Source organism: Thermobia domestica, chromosome 15 (genome assembly GCF_964235325.1).
Source record: "Thermobia domestica chromosome 15, izTheDome1.hap1.1, whole genome shotgun sequence".
NCBI classification, from domain to species: domain Eukaryota; kingdom Metazoa; phylum Arthropoda; class Insecta; order Zygentoma; family Lepismatidae; genus Thermobia; species Thermobia domestica.
The window spans coordinates 2,184,820-2,207,335 of NC_137468.1; the positions used below are offsets into that span (position 1 = coordinate 2,184,820).

Sequence of the window (22,516 nt, forward strand, 5' to 3'; positions counted from 1 at the left end):
TTGAATGCAATTTGTCTGAAAACCCTCATATATATACCTTCTGCATCTGAATGGGCCCCCCCAAATTTACAGAGAAATCGTCGCCCTTGGCTGAAACCATTGACATAATTTGGAAAGACCTAGCGTAATTTTAACTAGCATTTGGTATAACTAATATCCTAGATTCTGGTAAGATTAAATCTAAGAGAAACGAACTCATAATACAGTGGACATCCCAATTTTGCATCCTGCTGTAGAAGGTGGATCCAAACCATAGAAATACTAAGCACCTTCACACTTTCAGTCAAATTTTAAGCTCCCATTTTGCAGTACGGTAGCAGGCTAATTATGTAGTATTAATGATGGCATAGAAAAGGTGTGTTAGTAATACACATAAATAAATGTGGGTCATGTACACAATAAAGAAAGGTAAATGGTTATTATACGGCCATTTTATTTCCTGATGCTGAGACTGGAGGCAAATGGAGGGAGGTGGAGATATTATGGCAGGACAAAAGACTACATCCGCTGAGTGTGTGTGTTTAGCTTTTTCCATCTGTGCGTGTGTTTGTTTGTGTCCAGGCTTTTGCTCTTCCATAACAATAACCGATTGATTGTCTGTGAAGCGAGTTCCATTTGAGCGGAAGACGACCAACCCACTTCAAAAGCTCTCCAGTTCGAATACGATTCCGTTCTTGGATGCAACCTTGGATCTCTCGGCTTCTGCTTCAACAATGATCTGGCTCTTCATCATTATTACAGGTGAGTTCGAGGTCACAGTTCTTCTCTTCTTTTGTCATAACATCAACTATTACAAGGTAAATAAAAGTCTAATGAATAGAAAAGGGAAAAAATAATTGCTATAAATTAAATTTCAAGTTCAAAGGACGTTTGCAGAAAGAGTTTCCGTTTTATACACTTGGTATGAATTAAGAGCTTTGATTTGACATAGGCAGTAAACACTTGTTTATACAGGGTGTTTAATAAGTAATGGTCATAAATTAAACAGTAGATAGTACATGCCAAAACTAACAAAAAAGTCTTAGTAAACATGTGTCCGCAAACGCTTCGTAACGGAGATAGGGCCTGTCGAAAGTGTGCGAAAATGAAGTTTAGAGACGAATATCTCAAAAAGTATGAATCGGACAGAGGGCGGTCCAATGAATGACTATCGAAGTCAGACATGCGCTATGCAGAAATGCATGGTTAATAACTCTGCAATGCACGCGCAAGGGATTCCCCAAATAAACGGAGGGATTCCCGGAAAATTGTCTAAGGAAAGGGGGCTCGAGATGAACACCGAGGGCGAGTCTATCCACCATAATTCACAAGTCGTGGTACCAGGTCGAAAGCTCGAAAAGATACAAAATGGCGCACAATGTTTACTTGCCGTGTGTGGTTGCATAACCAGCAGGAAATGAGAGATGTAATCGAAGTGTGGTGATGTACGTTCAAAATTGCTCCAGGAAGAATTCCGACAACTAATGCATACGTACAAGTGTGGCAGCACTTAGGTAAATCAAACGGTGCACAGATGAAGCATTATGTGCTAAGTAGTTAACGTAACGAATATCCGCAAACTGGATTGCAATGGGAAAAGCATGACAACATTCGAGTATGTGGGAGGCGAATCTGAAACATTCCGCATGTTGAACGCGTAAGTGTATTACAACGAGCAAAAAATGATGGACATGTCGTGTTTCTCTATATCAACAAACATAAATCGTCATGTTGGTAATGTGTACAGCATTAATCATAAGGTAAACAGTAAATACCCAGATGTGTAACCACAGAAGAGATGCATGAGAAATTAACGTACCTCTATCATTAAAGTAAATGTCGGATGTGTCGTAGGAAAGTCTGTGGGAGGCAGAGGTTGGACACGTTGCAGATGTTATGGGTACAACTGCTGTTCATGGAGAATGTGCCATACGAGAGCATTGGATACGCGTTCGGCAAGCCCCACACGTCTTGTGCTCGTTCCTGAGTTTTCGTCCACTGCCTGTAGTACGCGTTCTTCTAATTCAGGGGTACGTACTGTCCTTGGCCTTCCCGACCTGGAACAATGTGTAAAGCTCCCATGTTCCCGTAGCCGCTGATGTATTCTGAGAAATGTTCTTCGGTCTGTTTGCTGTCTCGTAGGGAAAGTCTCGCGATATAACCTAAATGCCTCTATCGCATTCCCGTTTGCTTTGCCGTGCATAAAGTGCATGTCAGCATACTCAATATTACTGTACATTGTATCAATGGCAAGGTAAACAATAATTTAGCAACACACTAATAGCACTAATTAACACTGCACAATAGTATCCCCGTGGTTTTGCAACACTACTGAAACTATTGCACTGTTCCCCGCAATACGATGAAGTAAGTACATCCACAACACTGTAAAGGCACGCGCGTTTGACACCTCTTCAACACACAGAACTACTACATTCACTATAGGCGAGAAATACAAGTGAAGACAACGAACCTCTACACTCTGAATCATTCTCCCAAGCGACTACTCCTGTACGACGAAAGCATGTAGACCTGTAGCAGAACCCTTTAGGCAACATAACAAACAAACGTGGAAAGGCAAGCGTGTTTCCAATTCACGTCTGTAATCGAAACAATGTAGTGTTCTTCCATTCCATATTTCCTGGTTTACTAGCTGATTGCAAGACCTGCGTGCATAGTTTTTTTCTTTACGTATACGTACAAGGGAAGAATCAAATAATGAGCAACCTACAGGCGCTCGATTGATTGAGTTATTGTTGTTTTAAACGAGCTTAGGAGCTTCGAAGGACGGGACCTACGATTTGGAAAATCTGAGATCAGAACCACTGCATTCAATGGGCACTTCAGCGGATTTGAACCCGTAACATCATGCACCCAAGGTGAACTCAACGTCTGTTGCAACCCCGATTCAGTATTTCCAACTGGCTGGCATGTTGTACCACTGTTCCTTTCGGTCATTCCATTCATTTTCGCGCATCGTTTATTTTACCTTGGTATTGGTACAGTAAAGGACTACTCTGTGCATGTGCATTCGTCTTAGGAATGTGCTCTGAAGTAGTTCAGAACATGCACCACCACCTTTCTTCGATTAGCTCTCTCATTTCCTGTTCGTTATGCAACCACACACGGCACGTAAACATTGTGCGCCATTTTGTATCTTTTCGAGCTTTCGACCTGGTACCACGACGTATGAATTACTGGTGGATAGACTCGCCCTCGATGTTCATCTCGAGCCCCCTTTCCTTGGACAATTTTCCGGGAATCCCTCCGTTTTTTGGGGAATCCCTTGCGCGCGCATTGCAAAGTTATCAACCATGCATTTCTGCATAGCGCATGTCTGACTTCGATAGTCATTCATTGGACCGCCCTCTGTCCGATTCATACTTTTTGAGATATTCGTCTCTAAACTTCATTTTCGCACACTTTCGACAGGCCCTATCTCCGTTACGAAGCGTTTGCGGACACATGTTTACTAAGACTTTTTTGTTAGTTTTGGCATTTACTATCTACGGTTTAATTTATGACCATTACTTATTAAACACCCGATATATATTTGAGGTAACTGAACCCAATATGGCCTACCTAAACTTTGTGTTGTTCCCAGTGGCGTATTTAGGATTTTGTTTGATGGGGCGCTATGTACAACACGTGACTAAGCACTTATATTTTTCCTTTTGGGAGTCGACAAATTTTAATGAAGTTTATTTTCCTTCCTTTAATACTTGTATAATGTCACTTCCAGGTATGGGGAATAAAAACATTGAGTGGGGGGCAGAAATAACTGAAAGGTAAGATAATACCTAAATTATCAAGAATGAAATTCGCGGGGAGAGCTATGAAATTCGGGGGCGGCACATTTTAGAAAAATAAGTAGCCTATCGTTTAAAATTAAATACAGATCTATGACAAGGGAAAAGAAACGTAAGTAATTTAAAAGAAAAGGCGAAATTTAAATGAAATAATCAAAGAATAAAAGTTATGAACAATAGAGGGCAAGAAAGATAAAAGAAACAGAAGAGTAGAATGGTAGAAAGAAAAAAAAATAACGCAGTTCTTACACGAAATGAAATTTGACAAATACAGTAATATTTCTGAACAAAGAAAGTAAAATGGAAAGTCAATGAAATTCTTAAAAATGATAAGAAGGATTATTGTTGTACGTGGAATGCGAAAAACTAACAAATTTATTTCGGGGTGGGGGCTTCAGTCCTATAGCCCCCTTAATACGCCACTGGATGTTTCTGAACATGTATAATGTGAGACAACGAATAAATAAATAAAACAAAAGTTGTCCTTCCTAGATACTTACTCAACATTAGTGATAGTTTCAAAACAAACATGCCTACAGTGGAGGTACTTTTCGAAAGTGACGTTTAGGTCGGCATACTGGGTACATATATGCCGAACATGACCTAGGCTAAGTTTTTAAAAAAAATAAGTCTTTTTTTTTAATTCCCATCTTAATATCAGAATATAAAACGTATGAATATCAAAGCTCAGATGACTTGTCACGAATCCTAAAATATGATGATGATACGTACAGGATTTTACAGTTTACATTCCACAAAGAACAAACATAGCTTACAAAGTAGTGAAACAACTCAAAATAGTTTACAATGCAATGAAATAACATTTAATATATTTCTAGACAAAATTCAAATTATAAAATTACAGAACTATATACAATTATTTTATGTGTGTGTACCCAATTACGCGCATGTAGACTATGTTAGTTCTATCCTACGTAGGCCATATTCGTTCCTTCTGCACCAGATGACCAAAGATTTGCAACACAGCTTCTCTTGCAGAGCTGAGCATGTCCCTGGTGGAGCTCTGCACCAAAACAAGAGATCTTTAGACCTCCGATGTTGAGCCACTTTTGCCAGCTAAATTTTCTTCGCTTTTGCTAATGTCATAAGGAAAGGTTGATGAGAGTACTTCAAAATCAATTTTATCATCATACAAGTTCTTTTAATTTGTTTTAAAATCCTAAAATCTAACTAACTCTTTGGCTTATGAAACAAGGAGGTTCAATGCCACGTTCACAAATACTCTTCATTGACTTCTATCCTTTGCCAACTGGATCCAGTTTCTACTTTGTATTCCTATTTCTGCGAGATCCATCTTAATATTGTCTTCCCATCTGCGCCTAGGTCTTTCTAATGGTCGATTTCGATTGAATTTCCAGTTACAACTTTGAAACGGTTTCTATTTTCTTCTATTCTCGTTACATGCCCTGCCCAGCTGAGCGCTAAATATTTTTCAAAAGCTAACAATTTTTCAGTTTTTCGTAAATGAAAAGAGATAATGAAATGTAACTAACCTCAATAATAGATAATGTTGTTCTACACTCGAAAATACGAATCGGAAGAATTTTCAGTGTTGCTATCCATAGAAATTACAGTGTGACCAGAATTTGAATTACCCAAAAATCTAGGTTATGGCAGCGACTAGAAAAATGAACTCAACGGCAATTGATGACTTATCATGCTGTCTATGTTTCTTGTTAACTACTTTTTAAATAATATTTGTATTTATTTTGTAATGAAGAGTACAAAATAAATAATTTTAATAAACAGTAGAATTAAAATACAAATATTATTTAAAAAGTAGTTAACAAGGAATACAGACAGCGTGATAAGTCATCAATTGCCATTGAGTTCATTTTTCTAGTCGCTGCCATAACTTAGATTTTTGGGTAATTCAAATTCTGGTCATACTGTAATTTCTATGAATGGCAACATTGAAAATTCTTCCGATTCGTATTTTCGGTTGTAGAATAGCATTATCTATTATTGTGGTAAGTTACATTTGATTACTTCTTTTAACTTACGAAAAACGGGCAAAAGAAAAATTCTTAGGTTTTGAAAAATATTTAGTAGTCTGCCCCCTTAATTACCCTAGCAATGTTTGGTAAACGTTATAAATTATGTAGTTCCACGTTATGATGTTTCTGGCATTCCTTATTCCCGTTCTTCTTGGATCCGAATGTTTGTCTCAGGATTTTAATCTCTAATATTTTCAGTCTCCGTTTTTGATGTACAGCATTAAGAGTCTTCATCCCGGTGAAATTAAAATGCCGCTAATTTTACAGTAATTATATGATATCTTCAAATAGATAAAAGATAATTGAAATACGGAATAAGAGCGCCCCAGACAATATTATTTTGAGTGAGGTACTGTACAATATTTGTTTTTTCACTAAAGTACAATAACAATGCTAAAAACGATGTTCATACTAGTGGACTGTAAGGCTTGATTCGTACACCACATGAATGCAACCCAATATAAATTCACTGTATTTAATGATTAAAACTTCAGTTTGCACACAAAAATAATACACGAGAATAAACATGTTCACAAGGTCTTTAGTTGTAAATGATTGTGATACGATGGCTTATTGTTTGTGCTATATTGTATGATCTTCGACCATGATATATGGTTCACCAAAACTGCATGTTCTTGCTGCCTCCACACTCACTCACTTCACACAACAATAGAAAAGCGTTAAGCAAACTTGAACACTGTTGCCAGCTAAAGGCAACACACACACTGTTAAATACACAAATAATCCCAAACAGGTACAGTTATCACAAGTCACGTAGCGGTTTCCGTTTACAGCTGTTTAGAAACGCGAAAATAAATGCCGATTTTCAAAATGGCTCAAAATCGAAAGCAGATAAGTGAGTAGTGATAACGGTATTTCATGTAAAATGATATTGTCTAGGGCGCTCTTGTTCCATATTTCGATTATCTTTTATCTATTTGAAGATATCACATAATTACTGTAAAATTAGCGATATGTTAATTTCGCCGGGATGAAGACTCTTAATATTTAGGTTTACAATAAAATGAGTTTTTCTCTACTTTTCCGAGAACTATTATCCGTTCAACAAGAGATGGCTTCTGACAGTTGGATAGAGCACGCGGAGTATTGGTGGCGCTGTTGCCAAATGCTCTTTAACAGACATAGTAGCTCTGGCGACAAATTAGGACACTTAACAAGTCATAGTTTCATAATCGTAAAAATATAACAGGTGTGCATAGTTTCCAAATAACAACAATAATAGTACTTGGAATATTGATCTGTCAGAGGCCAACTCTTGTTGCACGCATGAGGATTGACGGTCACGCATATAATGTTATTTCGCTAGTTGAAGTTATTGATTTGCAAACGTTTCATTTTTGGATTTTCTTTTGTTATACGATAATAATGTGGAACGTCATGAACATGCATTAACATTTAAAAAGGTTGTAAGTGGTTTTCAATATCTACAAGCTTTTGGCCCATCCAGTATATTAAATGCTCTATTTAAACATTATCTGTTGTCAATATTGTTGACTATTATTTGTTGTTCCTGTTCAGGTCTTGTGAAGCTTGTCGGCTCCAACTCGTGCATTCGAGCAATAATGGACACCACATGGGATCCTGTTTGCGCCAACAATAAAACCTTCCAAAACCCATCAGCTCTGGTTTGTTACGAGCAGTTTGTAACAAGTAAGTACCACTTAGTTATTTTAGTCAGTTATTTTACTGTAGCAATTTGAAAATTTCCAACAAAGGAAAGGGTGCACGCGAAAGAAGAAAGACATTATATGAAAATTGTCATCGAAACTTAAGGAAAGTCCAAACAAACTTTTTGTTTTTGTTTTTTTAGTGTTTAACCTAATAGTAAGGGACACGTGATGATAATAAAGAAGGAAATGCTGTAGTAAACAAAGTGGGAGACAACCGAGAAACTCCCCACACAAGCTGTCTGTAAATCACAAAGACTACTTGGCGCTAGCTGGAATGGAAGCAGAGACTCTACCGTACTATAAGCTCTCTCCACTGATACACGACAGACCCCAAAAGGAACATCAGAAGCAGGAAATTTTTTAATAAAAAATGTCTATGCATAAGATCAATACTTCAAAACAGATCCTAACCAGTGCCGTACTGTGGAAAATCAGCGCCCGAGGCGAGAGTATACGACGGCGCCCCCGTACATATGAGTGAGGTCGACAAACCAGCCGCGAACCGCCACCATGCTTGGCGCGAACCGTAACAAAATTTTCGAAAATGAACCGTAATTTTTCTTGATTTTGAGCCTTGATGATAATCTTACTTTTTATTACTTTTTTCCTTCCATTTTATATATGTGCACATGCATTTTCCTAAAGGACCAGTTCCTAAAGCAGGAAGAGAATTTAAGTACATACTAGTTTGTACTGATATCTAACATATTCCAAGTAATTTTCACTCTCTTCTTTTTATTTCCTTCTTTTCTTTTTCCTACCGAATTTTGCGCCCCTTTACTTCAGCGCCCGGGGCAGTTGCCCCGCTCGCGCTCCTATTGTACGGCACTAATCGTTCCCAAACAGGGAAGGGTCAATGCTATGTCTACGATTCTTTAATATTGGGGACACGGTGGCTCTGCGATAGAACGCTTCGTCTGGTGCGTAGGGTCCCTAGTTCGATCCCCATTTAAGTAAGTTTGTTGTGGACAGCATCTGTTCGTGGATTTTCTCAGGGCACTCCCGTTTCCTCCCACTGTCTCATTCCACCAAATCTTTTATAATCATTCAATTTCCTTATTCATCCGTAGGGATGCACACGAGACGAATCGAGACAGGATTTTTCTGACAAAATTCGAGTCGAGACACGGCTCTTCCAATTGAGAAATATAAATTTTTCGAGTCGAGACATCACTTTTACAGCACATTTTCGAGACGAGACAGCCACAAATCTTGTCTCTCGTGCGCATCCCTATTCATCCGTCTCCCTTAGCTTAAAGGGCATAATAGTGGGACGTTAACATAAAAGACTTGTCAATGTTCGTGTGTGTCATCTGTGTTGTTTATGAACAAATGTGCTACCGTATTCTCTTTAATGGACGATCCATTTAATTTAAGTTCTAAATAGATTTGTTATCTGATGTTCTATTCTGTAATTGTTTGTTCATTGGATGATTGAGTTGCTCATTGGATGACACGCTATATCATTGGATTGTTTACAGGAAGTTCACAAAATACTTTTTTTTAAAAAAATGTAACGTATTTTCTACAAAACCCTCCCATTTCCCTTTTCTTTCAGTATCAGGAAATCAGCAATCTACAGTGAAAGTGTATGTAATTCAACTCGCGTGTTCATTTTATACGTATTTGTAGTTCAACATACGTAAATATGGTACTTTTTTTATTTGTTCTGATAACGGATAATAACCACGTTATTTATCTAATTTATGTTTCTAAGCCTAACTGATCGTACAGTCTTCCACAAAAGTGCGTACTAATCAGATGTAGTAAAATACATTAACTAGGAAAGTTTTTTTTAAATTATCCCATACAAGTAAACAGTTTCTCGCTTTTGAAAATTTTTCGGTTTTTGCTTTGTGAAAAAAGTTTAATGTTTTGAAAAATTATTTGCTTTTTTGCTTGTTTTCCTTTTAAATAAAAGAGTTTTCACTTTCCGGGAAGTTTTTGTGTTTTCAATTTTTTTTTATTCTTTATTCTTGAAAAATTCATTTTTGATCTGTTATTTTTCGAAAAACATATTTCCATTGTTCCATTCTTATCTCTAAATATTAATCTATTATTGTTACTGAACTACGTATTTACAGTAAGCATAAAACCACAGCGAGCTAAGGCAAGGTGACCAGAGCTTTTACTTTTAAAAACGGGAAGCATACGAATCGGCGATAGGGGGGAGGTGACTTCCACATTGCACTCAGCAATGTTTTCAATTTACAAAATACACAAGTAAGAATGACAACACAGCGTTTCTGACTTAAGTACTACCTAAAAATACTTTTAACTACTTCAACACTCAGAATTCCCACTCAATTCCCACTTGAACCACAGAACACTCAATTCTCATTTGAATATTCAGAAGTTCTAGGCACGGCTGAACCTTCCCAATGAGTGTTAGTACGGAAGAGTGTAGAATTAGCATTGACCATTTATATTTTGAATAATAATTACGGGACACCTGGGTCATGTTTTCTTAAAAACGGGACATTTAGGCGTTCCGTTTGAGAATCAAAAAAACGGGACAACGGTTGAAAATAAGGGACTGTCCCGGCTAAAACGGGACGTCTGGTCACCTTGAGCTAAGGCAAGTAGCTGAAGGCATTCTGAAATAGCTACTATGGTTAAAACACGCTGTACGAGGGCAATAAAACACTATTCAATTGACTTTAGTGATATCGTACTTATTTTCTTTTGTTTGTGGTTTCAAACAGTTAGGAAAGGAAAAACTGCTTCAAAATTATAACTATTCCTAATCATATTCATTTTCGCCAACATTTGTCTTACGGTATTTCATGTATTAAAGCATTGTTCTCCAATTGTTAATTTTATTCAATTGTTCAATTCAAGTTTCGTTAATTTTGTTCTTTAAAAACCATTTCGATTTTCCTAAAAGGATTTAGTTTTTGTTTTTCGAAACGAGTGTGTTTTTTCTTTTCTCGAAAAGTTTTTTTCAAATTTTCGTTGTTTTTTGTTTATCGAAAAATTTGTCGATTTCCATATTGCGAAATATTTTCGTTTTATGCTTTTTGAAAATTGAAAAAGAAAATCATTTATATGGTCTTTCTGGAAAAGAAAATGTGGTCATCCCTAATATTGACTTAGTCATTCGACTAAGTTCGTCATATTTTGTAGAGTCAACAAAATTTTCCGTTAAAACAAGCATTTCCTATTACTCCATATCAGTCATTTCCAACTCACTGCTATTCTCGGTGTGGATAGTCATTCGAAAAGTGTTTGAGTCTTTTTCAGGTCAGCCATTCTGAGTGAGACTTTTCCTCATTCGTCGGAATCCTCATCTCCAAATGCCGGAATCTTCCTTCCTTCCCTCTTCCTCGGACGGTGTCTTCCCACTTGCGACACTCCTATTAGCGACAGGAACTGTTAACTGTCCTATGAGCGACCGATTCGATCTGTTAATTGTCCTATGAGTCACCGATTCGTTCATACTAAGATAATGGAAAAAGATAAGGTTCTCTCTTCTTTAACTTGTTTCATGCTAATGTGATTAAGAACCTAACAAAATGTACTATGAAAAATTTCGCTCTATCTGAATTTAATACGTGAGAATGCTCTCATTACATTAACAATCTTCATACGTTTTTCCTAATATTATATTTTTGAATTAATTTCCATGAATACATTGACTCTATCAAGGGGAAAACTAATTAAATATTTAGAGTAGCTCCGCCTTTGTTTATGATTCTAATATAATTAAACATTTCATGTTAAAATGATACGGAGCATAAGTTTAGATTGAATATGTTTATGGCATGAGAAAGAAATTAGAAAGAGGTAGGCGCGCCTGAAGAAAATTTTCTAGAGAGGAGCATCTCCATGGTTGCTGTATCACGTTTAATATATCTGGTATTTAATATACGTGGTTTGCTATATTACGTATACATTTTTGTGAGCCAGGGGGGCGACCCCTGCTTTCCCATCGGGAGCCTATGGAAAAAAGGTGTTCACCATTTGAGGATATCAAAGAAATCTAAAAACACGGTGTATTCGAAGAAATTATTACACAAGTTACAAATCTCTCGCAGGACTTAACAGTTCGTCTAGTTATAAGGGATTATTTCAGATTGCTACACGACAAGCTTTTATGTATAAGTCAAAACAAGGGAGGAAGGCAAATTAAGCAATTAGGTTACGTTTTAGTAGCTTACAATAGGGGGAAGGTAGTTTAAAGAGTTTGTTTACCTTTTGGATTGTTTAGAGTGAACTGTATTGTAATTGGTGGGATTGGTTGAGAATAGCCAATCAGATGTAAGGAATCTCAAAAGCTGTCTTTTATCATTGGCATTTTTTTTTCATTTTATTCATAGAGTCTTAGGAAGTCTAAAAAGTAGAGTTGGCGAAACTGTTACACGTTTAAGTTTTTCAAAATAAAATATATTACTGTACTTAGTGAGTAATTAGATTTGAATCAAATTAAGTACAGAAAACAGAGCTCTTTAAGAAAGGGGATATTACAACTGGATTTTCAATAATTACATAGGAATATACTTTTCATGGAAATATCCCTGTTGTCTCGTTAAGTTATTTGATATGTTTTATGTTAAATCTAACTAAAAATTAAAATAAGTTTTATTTGCACTCACAGTAGAGGAAAGATATATTTGACGAACAGTATCACTGGAACGTACATATTTCATACCAAGGTTGTTCGGGCGCTAATAACGCCAGAGGCAAACATATTTTACGAGATGGAATCATATCATCTTCCATCATCTCAATGTAAATGAATCGGTCGCTCATAGGACAGATAACAGTTCCTGTCGCTAATAGGACTGTCGCTTCTGGGAGTAATTCCCTCGGACAAGTACTCGCCGAGGGACGTCTTCCCTTATACGTGACGGGCTTAAGGCCATAGAAGCCGGTGATATCTAAAAATATCTATAAATACGCGTAAATAAATAAAACCAACTGGCCATTACAATCGAACCAAGAGAGAGAGAGAGAAAAGGTTCATCGAAGGGGAGGAGGGATTTAGTTGGGTGGAATGGAATAAAAGTAAGTGTTGACAGTGTTCGATTCGTCATGAATGCACTAGAAGTGTACCTGCAAAACCAATGCCTACGATTTGTTTGCTTTTTACCACTGCTTTCTATTAACGCTAGGTTTCATGCCTTCTCCTTCCTTTCTCTGAGTGATGTATGAGAATCCGAGCATCGACCTGTGGCTTCATAGAGTCATCATCATCATCATCATCATAGGTATTCTGCCTTTATTGGCAGGTCACGTGCCGCAGCTGAGAAGCTTCCATGCTCCACGGTCCTCCGCTAACCTTTTCGTCTTCGCGTATGATCTTTCTGTTTTAATATCATCCTTTAACTGTAGTCTCTTTCGCCCCCTCCCTCTCTTTCCCGCCACCGTATCCTCTAGGACGTCCCTCATGATACAATCTCTTCTTAGGCAATGTCCCAACCAGTTTCTCTTCCTCTTCCTAATAATATCTAAAAGTGTTCTTTTCTCACCCACCATTTCTAAAACTCTCTCATTCGTTTTCCGCTCGATCCAACTAATTCCTTCCATTCTTCTCCACGCCCACATTTCGAAGGCTTCCAGTCGATTTTCGTCACCTTTACGTAAGGTCCACCTTTCCGCGCCATACAGTACAACACTCCACACGAAGCATTTTATGAGTCTTTTTCTCAACTCTTTGTTCAAGGTCCCACAAAACAGACTTTTCTTTCTTTTAAAGGCTTCTTTCGCCATTCCTATCCTTGCTTTTATTTCACGTTCGCATTTCATGTCATTACTAAGAACACTACCCAGGTATCGAAAACTATTCACTTGTTCTATTTTCTCCCCTCCTACTTTTATATTTGACACAGACCCCTTCGTTCCAATCACCATGGCTTTTGTCTTTCTAACATTTATTTTCATCCCATATTCTTCAGAGCCCTTTCTCATTTTTTCTAACATTTTATTGATTTTCTTTTCAGATTCTGCAACAAGCGCCATATCGTCTGCAAATCTTATACATCTAATCATTCTACCTCCTACCGAAATGCCATCATCATCATGTAAACTCTTTTTCACTATCTCTTCTAGATAGACATTAAATAGTGTTGGCGAGAGGCAGCATCCTTGTCGAACTCCCCTTCCAATTGCACTCTCTTCCGTCAGTTCTTCCCCTATCCTAACACTTACTTGTTGGTTCATAGAGTAGCCACTTGGAAATGAGTGCATCCCTTGTACTTTAAAATTTCAACACTCCTAATCAGCACACAAATTCTGCCACCATTGGCTGGTTGCATGCCACAAATAGGAACTCTTTCCTCAACTGTGTTCTGTAGTTAACGTTTTAAACTTTACGTAACAATTGTACTTTTTAATAATGTTTTCAACTGTAAGATATTAATCTCCTCTCTCTTTGTCCTTCCATCGTTCTATCAGCTTTTGTCAAGTGCCTCAAAAGGCAATTTGTTCTCACACAACACTCCAACCACTTTCTTTTCCTCTTTTTATTTACTTCCAATCCTTATTATTTCTAACACTTTCTTGTTAGTTTTCTGATTATTTCCTATAATCTCTTCATTCTTCTCTAAACCCACTTTTCAAAAGCACCTAATCATTTTAAGTTTCTCTTTCACGATCTCCATGTTTTTTTTTTTTTTTTTTTGCTCTGCAAAGGACAACATTTAACACGAAACATTTGATTAAGTCTTTTTCTTAATGTTCCTTCCTCCTACACACTCCTTTCGCCATTCCTATCCCTACTTTTACTTCATGCACAAACTTAATATTTTCACTAATAAATGCTAACCTCAAAACGTGACGAGAGTGCTCTGGGACAATATTTTGGTTTAAGTTACATTCAAGAATGTTGAAAATCCGTGAATGCGAACTTGGACGAAAGAAAGACACAAACGAACCTTCTTCTGATATTAGTTCTAAAAGATGTACTCTCCACAAGAGTGACATGTAATCGTAATGAATTTATTTTAGATTCGGGGGTCCGATTGAGCAACTCTGGGGAGGAGTAATTCTTTCGAAAGTATGCCTCCAAGAAACAGTATTTGGAATATGTATTCCAAAAATGTCATTGCATCTGTGACAAACATTCCTTCGAAGCGTTGCTCTTCCTCCTGCATGGATCACATTTTTACTCAACGCAGCCTGCTATAACAATGAACCTACTCAAACAAACAACAGAATGTCAGTCATCGGGTCAACAATTGATTGAACAGTCCACCAACCAATCAGAAAGCATCAGCCACCGGACCAATCAACCAGTCTTCAGGCTGCCAACTGATTGGACAATACATCAGCCAATGAGAGCCTACCTTGTCTACTCCTGATAGTATATATACTTCTCTGTCTTGCCTGTTCATCAGTGATGCCAATTTGGCCTATTTTTGACTAAATCTAGCCTATTTGGAGAGGCATTTAGCCATACAAATCTTCGAAATGCTTATAGCCTTAACTATAGCTTATTTTACGAAACTGTTTCGCCATTTTGGCTGTTTATTAGCCTTAAATTAATTCTAAAAATACTTTTATTTTGAAAATAAAGTGTATTTAAAAAAATAGCCTATTTCTCATTATATGATCATATTAATTGATTTCTCTAGACAGAGAGTGTTTTATTACGTAACGAACACTTGTTTTCATCTTCTCTCTCCCTCTCATAGATTTACAAGAACTTAACAATACTTATCGACTCACAAAGTAACAAACGGGGTTGTTACGGGAGCGACATTAAAATTCTTTCTAATTATTTTAATTTTTGCATTTCGTTACAAGAATGAAATATTTTTAATACAAATTTAGTAAACGGTTCTGTTTTTTAGGACACAGAAATTGTTTTTTAAGGACAATGAAACAAATAGAATATCGAATTAGCTTGAAAACTCTCAATGCAATCATGATGATGTATGTGGGCATACGGAGAAATAAGAAGTGTTTGTAAGGACTATGACCTGCCGAAAAGAGTACTACTGAAAATTGGGACAATGGCAATCTACACAAACACAATCAATTCACAATCAACAATGGTGCATCCAGTTCCAACGCCTAGGCTAGCTGCGACGTCATCGATGATGACTTATTTCAATTCAACTGATAATATGGCTGTTGACTCTCACAAATCAGATGAGTTGTTGATGGATTCTATTGTAATTTAAAGTCATGTATGTTGATTGTTAGTCTTCAGCGAATAAAATTCAACATTTCAAATTGTACCATAACTTGCTAATAATCCTACACACAAAAAGAGAGGTTTAAAATCTACAATGTGGGCTATAGGTTAGCAGTTCAAAATGTAGCAATTTTTTGTGGAAAAAATATTATTTCTGAAAGCCATCTAGCCTAATTCCTTTAGGGGTTGTTGGCAACACTGCTGTTCATATTGACCCTGAAGGTGAGAACAATGTGTGTTTTCGAAACATTGGGCAACGAATTCTTCACCTGGTTGATATCCCGAGAATATATACTTGCTAAATAATGTCAATTAAAACATTTATATTCTCAGTTTATTATATAGCAAATACCATGGTACAATATATTCTAATAGATATGCAATTTCATAAAGCGTCTTTGTGGCCACCTCAAATTACGAATTTATTATATCTGATAGATTTTTCATTAATTACAACAATGTATGACAATTTTTAGGGACAAGAAAAGAGACTTAAGATTTATATAAAAGCTGGTCCTTACTCAAATTTTCAATCTGAGGCTTACCATACAACCTGATCCAAAATCCTGAGATTACAAGATACATTATGTGTTAAATATGAATTTATTGATATTCAATTTGCGATAAAATGTACAAATTGTTTGTGTTACAGGACAACGGATATCAATGGTGAGGGGTGTTTGTGGGGGAACAGGAGTCGTCGAGTACTGTTCCTTAGCTGACACTGTCATAATGCCAATCTGTGGCACCGACGGCATTAAGTATAGGAATATATGGGACCTCCAATGCACAGCTCAACGAGAGCAAAAACGTAAGTATTTGGGACATTCTAGAGATATTTGGAGGTGAAGTAATTTTTCAATACTTGACGAAAATAAGACTAAGTTCAAAACCTACAGTACATTTCTGCTAGTTTAGAAACATTATTTATTGCTGCAAACACTGGTATACACAAGATTTTATTAAGGAATCTTCAAGTACCGAAGACTTTAGGACATGCGCAATGTCTGTGATCATATATGAGTATAGTAAATTTTTCTCTTTCCATAATATTTTCTATGAGCGGACAGTTGTAAGGACGTATCTTCGCCCTTACTGGTTTGCTGTAATAAGATAAAAAAGGTTAAATATATTTTATACATATTTATATGTTTAATTAGTAAGACTATATATTTATAATCTATTAGGTCTGGCCAGACACACACACATATATATATAATTGTAGAGGATAACTTGTGTATAGAATTGTGTTCATAGTTTGTGCTTATTTTTTTTCTTTCTAACGTACTTTTTTTCCTTTAGCTTTTAAATATTTGGTGGCTGAAAATTTTAGAATGGAATTACTAGAATCTCGGAGGTTTTGCCTACCCAAGCTGTTCTTTTTCTTTAGCGAAAATATAAACCTAATAAAAAAAGAGAAAGTAACGCGTCCACCGACCATATAAAAGAAGACCTTCAGTCGTAATTTTTTAGAAGATGGTCAGGAGGGCTAAGTGATGTCCTTTTGAAATTCTCTGTCTTCTGGTAGGGAACTATCTAAGTGATGATAGTTGCAGAGAGAAGTAATTTTCTCTGGGCCTAAGTGATGGACGTAGAAGTATTAATTTAAAACGAATTCATGTAGGGAAACTATCTAAGTGATGATAGTTGCAGAGAGAAGTAATTTTCTCTGGGCCTAAGTGATGGCCGTAGAATATTTTGAAATAAATTCATGTAGGGAAGGCCTGAGTGATGGTCTATACAGAAGCGTTGATTTAACTGAGCTCTGAGATTCAAATCACTTGTATATTGAAGAATTAGATATTTTTTTATTTAGGCCAGAGGAGACCAAAGTGATATTGTTCTCTTTAAGGAAGTTAACCTTCTATGTTCACAAGTGGGTGTCATAGATGAAAGGTTAATATATTTTTTTTACTGATGGAAAGTTGTAGTCAGACTTTCTTGATAGAAGTAGGACATCGGTCGAAGCTTGTTCGAAGTGGCGGACAGCGGGTTTCCGAGTAGAGTAAATTTGGGAATCTGTGGGCATCGATTAAGATATTTTCTAATCAAAAGATACAAAGGTTAATTAGTTAAGGCTGAAGAACTCTGATGACAGAATTTGATTATTTGTACATATGTATATTTGCACTTTTATTCTAAAAATAAATTAATATCAATTATACAAGTGTTATATATTAAATATATATTTCTCAGAGCAAAAACCTACGACCTTAGTTTGATAGATTAAAATTAGATTTCAGCTAAAACCTTCGGTTGTAGGAGAAGAAGAGGATTAAGACAATTTATTTTATTATTAAAGGTAAGATAAGAGTAATGCTTTATGAGAGAAGCATTATACTTAATTATGTAGTGGCCTGTTACATGCTATACATTTGAGGTTATGGAGAAGAACAGGTTAAACCACTAACATAAATGGGGGCTCGTAGCCGTAATTGAACAGCAGACATAGAATTGTATAGATATTTGAAAAGCTCTTATCGTAACCTTTATGCTACTGAGATCTGGTAGGTTTAAAAGAGGAAAGATGGAAAATTCAATAAGTTTAGACGAACTCAAGAGTGCTTTGGGTTTAGCACCGGAAACTGAAACTAGCCTTGACAGTCTATTAGAAGAAATAAGAAAATTAAAAACTAGAAATCATGAAAGTAGAAGTGAAGAACAGTGTAATTGCGGGAAAGTAGAAAATCTTATAGATATTAAGTTATCTACTCCGACATTTTCTGGTACAAAAAATGAATGCCCGTTTGAGTTTTTGGATGCGGTAGATGAATTTGTAAAACAGAAGAAAATAAGTGAAAAGGACGTTCTGGATCAGGTTCTTCCGAAAATATTGTTAGAGGAAACGGGACGCTGGTACAAATTCCGTAGACCTTTCGATAACTACGCGAGTTTTAAACACAGTTTTCTGCAGGAACATTTTTCTTTTGAGTACAATCAGGAAATAGAGACACAGATTGTTAAGAAAATACAAAATCCTGATGAATCTTTGGCAAAATTCATCAGAGATATGGCAACACTGTTCTCACGCCTTAGAAATCCGCCGACAGAGAAAGAGCAAATAACTAAGATAATATCCAAATCACATCCTAAATTCAGACAATTTCTTCATGGAAAGGAATTTGAGTCCTTGAAGAAATTAGAGATGGAATCTTTACAGATTCAGTCTTATTTATTAGGAGAGTACAATTATTTGCAGCAGGCTAAAACAGTGAATATCACGGCTTCTCATTCAGTGGCGGCAATTACAGAGAGAGAGAAAACAGACTCTTTGAATACGTCCCAAGTTGCTGTTTCAGCGTTGGATCCGGCAAAATTTAATAGAAACAAAAAAGAGCACGTTCAAAATAATAGCGTACGGGAAGAGAAAAAGAGAATTCAATGTTACTTTTGCCGTAAATTTAATCACAAAAGTTTTGAATGTTCTGAAAAGAAAAAGCAGGAAAGATCGAAAAACACAGTTTCAGCTTCTGTGTTGGACGGGAGGAATCCTGTTAAGAAAGAAATCCAACCCTATTTGTATGGATATTTCTATCGGGCTAAGAAATTTTTATATCTGGACAGTGGTAGTTTTATCTCATTAGTTAGCAAGTCTGTTGCTAACCAATGGAGGAGGAGAGGGGCTACTTTTGAGAAAAAAGAGCTAGAAATTTCTCTAGCGAGCGGCCACACGAAGAGTATAGGCATCATAACACCTTCTTTCTGCGTGAAAAAGGGTAGATTTAGACATAGCTTCTACGTTCTTCAGGACATAAATATTCCGATCATATGTGGGGCAGATCTGATAAAGAAAATGGGGATTTCATTACATTTGAGAGAGGGTGGTTGGAGGTTCCAAAATGAGCATAAGATCACTCCGTTTGCCCAACCCAATGAAGCTGACGACCTCGACAATACAAACACTTGTAGGTCAACAACTAGAAATAGAAGAATGAAGGCAAGCAACGCCAGGGGGTCTGTTTTCCCCAGTAACCTCACCCGGGAAGAAGAAAGGGAGAGGTCATTCACACAAGGCTACACAAAAAAGGTCCGAGGATCAGGTCGGAAGAGCACTGTAAACAATGTGACAACTATTGCAAAAAACGGGGACACGAACCGTCTTCCAAGAAGACGGTAGTTCGAAAACAATTGAGGGAACCTCTGGTTAGATGTCGTATTCTTGGGTTCGAAGAAGTTATGTACCTAGACGTTGGGAGCAGTATTTCTTGTATTAGCCCTCAGATAGCTGAAAAGTGGAAGAAGAGAGGGGGAAAAATAAAAAAGAATTCTTTTGAAATCCTGTTAGCTTCTGGGTCTACGAAGACTAACGGTTCCATGACAGTAAATGTACACTTTTATGGTAATACTGTTCGACAAACATTTCACATAGTCCCCAACCTGATAAAATCTGTCCTTGTTGGTAGATGTTTTATTGCAAAAGCGGGCTTGTCAATACATTTAAAATCAAATGGTTGGAGCATAGACAATGGAGAAACACTTGTTTGTTTATTTGATTCCCCGGAAACAGTAAAGAAAGAAACAGAGAGTGAAGTACACCTCATTGAAGAAAATAAAACAAATGATATTGAGACAATGATCAATAAAGTTAATTTAGAGCCTACTTTAATGAAGCAGTTCAGGGAAATTGTTTATAAATATAAAGATGTATTTTCTGAAAAACCAGGGTTGACGGATGTTATTCAACACTCCATTACATTAAAAGATACAAGACCATTTTATTCAAAGTTACGGCCTTTATCTGAGGAAAAAAGGAGAATTATGTCCAAATTGTTGGACGAGATGGAAGAACAAGGAATTATAGAAAAAACAATATCTTCTAATTATATTAGCTGTCCTATATTACATCGAAAGAAATGTGGCAAGTTTAAATTAGTTCTTGATGCCCGTAGGTTAAATTTAGCCACGCAGAAGGAACCGACGAATATTCCGGGACTTTTTGAAGCATTAAGCTATTTAGGAAATCGAAAATATTTTCTTAAGTTAGATTTAACTTATGCATATGCAAATATTATGATATCCCCAGAGAGCCGTCAGTATACATCATTCATAACTCACAAAGGAGTGTTCCGCTATATCCGAGGAGTATATGGCCTCTCAGGAATGCCTAGTACTCTAAATAAACTAATGCAGATAGTTCTAGGTGAACTATATTACACGAAAGTAATTGCTTTTTACGACGATTTGGTAATTTCTACTGAAACCAAAGAAGAAATGTTACAAATCTTGCAGGATGTACTGGAAAGATTTAAGAAAGCGAATTTAACTGTCAGTCCATCGAAGGCATTATTTTTTGCAGAACAAATGGAATTTTTAGGATTCCAAGTAAAGCAGGGATACTTGTCTTGTACTGAAGAGAAAAAAAAGATGGCTGAGCAGATACAGAGGCCGAAAACGAGAAAGCAATTACAATCATTGCTAGGATATTTTTCTTATTTTCGTCAGAATATAAGAAACATGGCTAAAATAACGGCATGCTTGAGTGATTTACTAAAGCAAAACAATCGTTTTAAGTGGGAAGAGAAACACGAAAATGCTCTTCAGGAACTAAAATCAGCTCTGATAAATGATAAGAAATTGTTAATTCCTAGGATAGGGGAGGAATTTTATTTATTTGTAGACTCTTCAGCTGTTAGTTCTGGCTATGTCCTCGCACAGAAGAATGAGGAAGGAAAACTTTGCGTAGTGGCGTATGGGTCAAAGAAATTATCACCGTCACAGCAGGTTTATAGTACAACAAGGAGAGAATTACTAGGGATTCTGCTAGCAGTTGAGAGATTTGAATTGTATCTGATACATTCACCGAGAATAATCATTTATACTGATCATGAGGCATTACTTACAATGCTTAAGTCTTATAAGCTATCTGCTACTTTAACAAGATCGATGGCTAGAATTTCTAGATTTCCAGTTATTTTGAAGTACAAAAAAGGAGCTAAATTGTACGTAGACTATCTCTCAAGAATTGAAAGTGGACACACGGAGCCTATAGAATTTGAAGGTTCAGAAGTTGCTAATGAACAATATCCACTGGAATCCGAAAATGATACAGGATACTTCAAAATAGAAGATAAGGATGGTTTCCTCGTGAACTACGATGATTTTAGAAAAGAAGAGAATTTATTTATTGATCTTGAATTTAGTAGAAGAATGAAAAACTTCAAACAGGAAATTAAACAGAAAGGGAAAATGCAAGAACACAGATTTAGTGGAAATATCGAGATTAAGCCGGAGGACAAGATTAGTATGCTATCAGAACTACCATTCTGTTTGGCTGTAGATGGCAGCACGGACAAAAAATGTGGGAGTGAAGAAGACCAAGAAAATTACACAGAAGAAATTTTAGTTGACAGTAAAGCAATTAGAGAACTTCAAGAAGGGGATGAGGTCTTATCACAATTAATTTGCTTTTTGGAGAGTGATGTTTCAAGTTTCAGCAAAGTAAAGAGAAAGAAACTTAAACTCCTAGCGAGAACAGCATTCATTGCAAAAAACAGAATTTTGATGAAAACTGTTAAAATCAGAGGTTTAGATCGAGATGTCATTTGGCTTCCTACTAAGTTGAGAGCTGTGGTATGTGATGTAACCCATAATAAGAAATATTCTGGGCACCCAAATTTCAAGGATACTCTTTTGAGAATAAGAAAGAAATATGTATTATTGGAAGACGATGTTCAAAGACATTAAACAATTCTCACAAGCATGCGTCGCTTGTAGTATCTTTAAAGATGCTGGAAAGGCAAAATACGGATTTATGTCTAGCACACTCGTGGAGACGGCAGGCCAGTGTGCGTATATTGATGCCCTAGGGCCATTAATTAGATCAAGTACAGGGGGACACGTTTTTTGTATAGTAATCCTTGATGCTTTCACACGATTAGT

General features: G+C 36.5%; 1 protein-coding gene across 1 annotated transcript in view; it reads left to right on the forward strand.

Annotated features, from left to right (window-relative positions):
- Positions 1–568: 568 nt before the first annotated feature.
- LOC145671802 (serine protease inhibitor dipetalogastin-like) overlaps positions 569–22,516 on the forward strand; it is a 57,747-nt gene continuing 35,799 nt past the window's right edge. Inside the window, exons 1-3 of the mRNA XM_081741035.1 lie at positions 569–741; positions 7,346–7,477; positions 16,290–16,448. Coding sequence (XP_081597161.1) covers positions 714–741; positions 7,346–7,477; positions 16,290–16,448 — 319 coding nt within the window. The 5' untranslated portion in view covers positions 569–713. The remainder of the gene's footprint in view (positions 742–7,345; positions 7,478–16,289; positions 16,449–22,516) is intronic.